Source organism: Triticum dicoccoides, chromosome 3B, assembly GCF_002162155.2.
Source record: "Triticum dicoccoides isolate Atlit2015 ecotype Zavitan chromosome 3B, WEW_v2.0, whole genome shotgun sequence".
Lineage (NCBI taxonomy): Eukaryota > Viridiplantae > Streptophyta > Magnoliopsida > Poales > Poaceae > Triticum > Triticum dicoccoides.
This window is the reverse complement of record NC_041385.1, coordinates 831,481,464-831,487,438: the sequence shown is the minus strand read 5'-3', so window position 1 is coordinate 831,487,438 and position 5,975 is coordinate 831,481,464. Positions and strand designations below refer to the sequence as shown.

At 50.7% G+C, this 5,975-nt stretch overlaps 1 protein-coding gene across 1 annotated transcript; it reads left to right on the top strand.

Annotated features, from left to right (window-relative positions):
• Nucleotides 1-1,292: 1,292 nt before the first annotated feature.
• On the top strand, nt 1,293-5,638 carry LOC119278756 (zealexin A1 synthase-like). The gene is made up of 3 exons (XM_037560099.1): nt 1,293-2,147; nt 2,179-2,229; nt 4,707-5,638. The coding sequence occupies exons 1-3, from the start codon at nt 1,305-1,307 to the stop codon at nt 5,289-5,291; spliced, it is 1,479 nt and encodes a 492-aa protein (XP_037415996.1). The 5' UTR covers nt 1,293-1,304; the 3' UTR covers nt 5,292-5,638.
• Nucleotides 5,639-5,975: the final 337 nt, after the last annotated feature.

The window sequence follows — 5,975 nt, the reverse complement described above, 5'->3', positions numbered from 1 at the left end:
CTTAGTGCCGAGTTTGCCATTAAGGACCTCGGGCCGTTGCACTACTTCCTCGGCATTGAGGTGGTACGACGTGCCGACGAGTTCTTTCTTCACCAGCAGCAGTATGCGCAGGACCTTCTTTAGCGGGTAGGCATGCTTAACTGCAAGCCCGTCCCCGCGCCTATCGACACGAAGGCCAAGGTCTCTGCGCTCGATGGCTCACCTGCGCCGGATGCGGCGTTCTACCGCTCCATCGTTGGCGCCCTTCAGTACTTGACACTCACACGGCCGGACCTGCAGTACGCCGTCCAGCAGGTGTGTCTTCACATGCACGCTCCTCGCGACACTCAATGGAACATGGTGAAGCGGATTCTTCGGTACATCCGCGGCACCACGGCTCTGGGTCGTACGTTGACGGCTTCGCCCTCGACCGACCTTGTTGCCCACAGTGATGCCGATTGGGCTGGCTGTCCGGACACCCGTTGCTCCACTTCTGGCTACTGCGTCTACTTGGGTCCCTCGCTTATATCGTGGTCGTCTAAACGACAACCCACGGTATCCCGCTCCAGCGCCGAGTGCTCGTGGCTTCGGCAGCTTCTCCAGGAGTTGCTCCTTGATGTCCCGAAGGCCACCATTGTCTACCGTGACAATGTCTCTGTAGTCTACCTCTCCGCCAACCCCGTTCATCATCGTTGCACGAAGCATATTGTGCTCGACATTCACTTCGTGCGAGAGCTGGTGGCTCTTCGGCGCATCCGCGTTCTTCACGTTCCCACAGCTCAGCAGTTTGCCGATGTTATGACCAAGGGGTTACTGACGCCTACCTTTGAGGAGTTTCGGTCCAGTCTATGCGTCACTGGTGACGTATTGACTGCGGGGGGTGTTGAACATATCATGTGCATGTATCTGTTAGGATAATCTCCTACCGGCCCCGCCTCTAGTTTTTTGTATAGATGAGGCCGAGGGTTGCCCTTGTACTTATATATGCGTGCACCATGCATCCGATCAATACATCGAGAGTTGCATTGCCTTCAACAGTTTTCATGAACTTGCTGCGTTTTGCGTCGCCATGGAAGCCTCTCTACGAACCGAGATGGGATAACGGGTGAGGCGAGAGGACGAGAAGGGATAAGGCTGCAGCTGGGGAAGCGGTGGATGGGCCTGCAGGGCACGTGTCGATCAGTGAGCACGGTTTATCTTTACCTGTTTTCATCTGGTAGAATCTAAACGTTTTCATACACCATTTCGTAACGTACTGCATCATCATTAAGTTGGAAAAATAAGCACACACACACGGGCGATCACTTACCACTAAGCTGCCAGCCATGGAGGAGTGGTTCTTAAGCTTGTGTTTCGCAACAGCATGCACGCTACTAGCCCTTTTGTTTGTCAGGCTGTCCGGCGGCAATAGCAGGCCGGCCGCCAAAAAGCAGCTGCCTCCAGGTCCATGGACTCTCCCCATCATCGGCAGCCTCCACCACGTCATCAGCCTCCTCCCGCATCGCGCGATGATGAAGCTATCTCGCAGGCACGGGCCGTTGATGGTCCTCAGGCTAGGCGAGGTCCCCATCGTGGTTGTCTCGAGCGCCGAGGCAGCGGCGCTGGTGATGAAGACCAACGACCTTTCGTTCGCCGACCGGCCGCGCAGCGTTACGGTGGACATCTTCGGCTGCGGAGGCAAGGACGTGGCCTTCGCCGCCTACGGTGACCACTGGCGTCAGATGCGCAAGATCTGCGTCATGGAGCTCCTCAGCTCGACGCAGGTGAAGCGCATGGAGGGCATCAGGGCTGACGAGGTGGGCAGCCTCCTCCGCGACATCGCGGCCACCGCATCGACCGGTGCCCCCATCAACGTCAGCGAGAAGGTGATGGCGCTCAGCAACGACGTGGTGACGCGTGCGGTTTTCGGCGGCAAATTTGCACAGCAGTGCGAGTACCTCCACGAGTTGAAAGAGGTGTTGAGGCTGCTGGGCAGCTTCTCTCCGGTTGACCTCTTCCCCTCATCGCGGCTGGTGTGGTGGCTGAGCAGCGATGAGCGCCACATGAAGAGAAGCTATGGCCGCATACAGCGCATCATTGCCAATGTCATCGAGGAGCGCAAGGCGGTGCCAGCCTCCATCGCCGGGGATGAGGACCTGCTGGACGTGCTGCTCAGGCTGCAGCACGAGGACTCGCTGGAATTCTGAGCTGCAGCACGAGGACTCGCTGGAATTCCCTCTAACCACGCAAACAATAGGCGCAGTCTTGTTCGTGAGTATATATTTCCCTTAATTTCAAGTACCATTTTTATTCTTGGATCTGAATAGTTCTAGTACTAGCTAGAGCAACGTTTCTGAACCACATATGAAAAAGAAAAAAAGGAACGTTTCTGAACCACAATATCTGAATGGACGAGACGAGTTTTCTTCCGTTTCTGATCCGGAGATGATCGCTACCAGGAGAGAGCGTTGCCTTATCTCAGCTTGTCCTCTGCGACTCTACCTTGTGGTTCAGTCACCTGAATAGTACTCCCTCTTTAAAAATAGAGAAAAGTATACTTTTCATCTCTCAATTCTTAGCGAAGTCTAGATTTGATCCCTCAACTACGAAACCGGACAACCTGCATCACCAACTCTTAAAACCAGACAAGTTTAGTCCCCGACTCAACCAAAGCGGTATCCATGCTGACTCAACATGGTTTTGACCGGGTCATGTCTAGGTGGCGATATTTCTGTTTCTTTTCATCCATCTCCGGTGTAGACATTTCGTCAACAGTTGACTTGCAATTGCTGCGCCTTGGCACAAACCGAGCGTGCCGTCAGTCGACGAGCCAGCGCCGCCCTCATAGGTGGTCGTGCTAACTACCACGCACCGCTGGGCACCCTGCTGGCCACTAAACACGCCGCTCCAAGTCTTCATGTGTTCGTGCCTCCTCATGCACCTGTTGTCATCCGCCACATCTCCTGCCGGTGTGCCTGCAGCCACCACCGGCTGTCCTTGTCCACACAGAAGGCTCATCCCCGGCAAGCCTTGTGCTCCTCCTTAACCGTCCGTGCTGGCCACTCCTCCGGACGCCTGAAGACCACACGGGACACGGCCACGACCTGCACCACACGGCACAACAAGCATCCACCACGATCTTTCCTCGTGCCTGAGTTTTCCATGAAGGCGCGCGGAGGAGGTACACGGCGCCGCTAGCGCGTGGAGTCATAGGCGTCGAGCAACACGAAATACGATGGGAGGGATGGAGGTTCGTGCTGCGCTCGACGGCGAGGTACGCGCCTCCACCTACTCACCACACTGTTAGACCCAAGCGATGGACCGCGCTTGAAGGCCGGCGACGACGGCGAGTACCACCATAGCCGCGAGGTGCCCCAGTCCGGCCACGACGGCGACGTGCTCCATCCCGGCGACGAGCAGGTCAAGCCGCGGTGATCCCCTCTCCAGGCGCCGCGCTCACATTGTCGAGGCCAGCAGCAACAACATACGAGAGAGAGTAGGGAATCAGGAGGTCAATTTGGTGGTTTCTTTGCCATGTCAGCATGGATCAGTCAAAACCGGGATGAGTGGGCATCAATACCGGTCAAAACTAAGAGGAGGGATCAAACTTATCCGGTTTTAAGAGTTGGGGGTTCAAGTTGTCCGGTTTTATAGTTGAGGGACTAAATCTAAATTTTGCCAAGAGTTGAGGGACGAAAAGTATACTTTTCTTTTAAAAATACTCCTTCGATACTAAAATAAGTGACTCAAGTTTGTACTAGCTTTGTACTAAAATTAGTATAAAATTGAGTCAGCTAATCACTTATTTTGGATGGACAGGGGTATAAGATATTTTAGATCACTTTTATTTAAAAGATCTTACATTTCTTTACAGATGAAGTACCAACTTTTAACATTAAGCACAATCATTATTAATCAAATGTTCACTGTATGCCAAACAAAACTACCATGGTGTAAAGAAACCACACTTTTGACAAGGTTGTGTGCATGAGTGTTCTCTCTCTTTTCAAATAGACGCCCCGCTTTATATATAAAGTCCACGGCCAAAACGACACAAGGTGGTGAAGAAAACCCATACAGACAAATCAAAAGAAAAAAAAGATAACTGAGTCGGCGGAGAGGAGGACGCCACCAACCCGAAGCCGAGCATGTAAACCAGAACTGGACCGTGTCGCCGTGGGAAATCACCGGCCGCCGACGCACCGAACACACCAAACTATCGCCCGAGAGGGCACGTGTGTGCGTACTCCCACTCTAGCCCGTGGAGCCCTGATCCCGCCATCGCATAGCAAGGACCGAGGATGATGACTACATGGCCATGTGTAAATGATAGGAGACCAGCGAATCCATTCCATGCCAGAGCCGAAAAACCATCAGGCTAGGACCAAAGCAAACCCGAAGGCACCAACGCGCTGTAACCTGATGGTACTTGAGTTCCGCGGCGACGCCCCCACCTCCAAGGGTGTAGCGGTGCATAGAGCCGCCGCCCTCGAGCCTAAAACAATAGGCTAGTGTTTTCACCCAAAGCCCTGGCTTGGAGAAGAAACCCCCCAGCGATAGGTAAGTCACACCCGAAGCATTGACATGGAGAAAAAAACCCAGCGACGCCCCCAAAAGGATGGAATGTAAGTCAAACAGTCTGGCGAGCATCAATAATAATAGTAGCATGGAATTATCAGGGTTTGAGGAATATATGTGTGTGTGTGAGTCTGTGTTTTATCTTAATTCATAACAACTTTCGTTTCCAGGACATATTTGCAGCTGCTACGGACACTACAGGAACCACGTTGGCATGGGCCATGTCTGAGCTTATGCATAGTCCTGAGACTATGGAAAAAACACAACAAGAAGTACGTGAGGTGTTGGGTGAGAACAAAGCTCTCATTACCAATAGTGACATCCCTAAACTCCAGTCGGTGCAGATGGTCATCAAGGAAACCCTTAGGTTGCATCCACCCGCTCCTCTAGTTCCACGCGCAGCCAGAGAGGATTGTATTATCATGGGTTATGATATCCCTAAAGGTATCAATGTATACATTAATCTATTCTCAATCTCCCATGATCCTGCATATTGGAACAATCCTGGAGAGTTTAGACCAGAGAGGTTTGAGAACAACAACGTGAACTACAATGGGACATACTTTGAGTTCATTCCCTTTGGTACTGGGCGACGACAATGCCCAGGGATTCAATTTGGCTCGTCACTCGTGGAGATGGCACTAACAAACTTTATGTATCACTTCAACTGGAAGCCTCTTGATGGAGCTAGCCTTGATTCAGTTGACATGTCCGAGAAATTTGGGATTACGGTAAGCAGAAGGTATGACCTGTAACTCGGAGCTATTCCACACGTGTGGCCCAATGCTATGTCATCGGACTGATACATAAAGAAAAACATGTTCGCGGTCCAAGATTGCAAGTACCTACACTTCCAACACATGTTAATGATTTCATTATTGCACTCTATGATTGTGCCTTTATGCAATAGAATAGAAGAAGAGGGGGCCACATCAGACGTTATGTTATTGTGTGAACAAAAACATTATGGTATTGTACTACTGTTTGTATTACTGTGCATGACAAAAGATTTTATGTAGTAGAACATGATCGTATAAAACATGGTTGTATTAGTTTTATGTAATGTTACGAACTTCTGAATAATACATCTTCTATTCATTAACTACTATATGTGCGATCTGCCTTTCGAATGGCTCTCTTTAGGCACATGTGATTAGTGGATCATAAATGTATATGTGTTTTATGATATCTACCATTGGAATGGATCACTTTAGGCACATATGATTAGTTGATTAGAAATATATGTATTTTACGCGATTTTCTGTCTATACATATATGCTCCTCTATGTTGTCTCAAAAGTAGTCTTCTGGAGGTCAAGAGAACACCCAGTAGTTTACTAGCCGTTACAGTACAATTCTTGACATTTACCCATCACAAGTAGAAAACATGGCACTAGTCTCAGTTTCAGAGGGCCTTTAGTCCCGGCTCTGGAACCAAG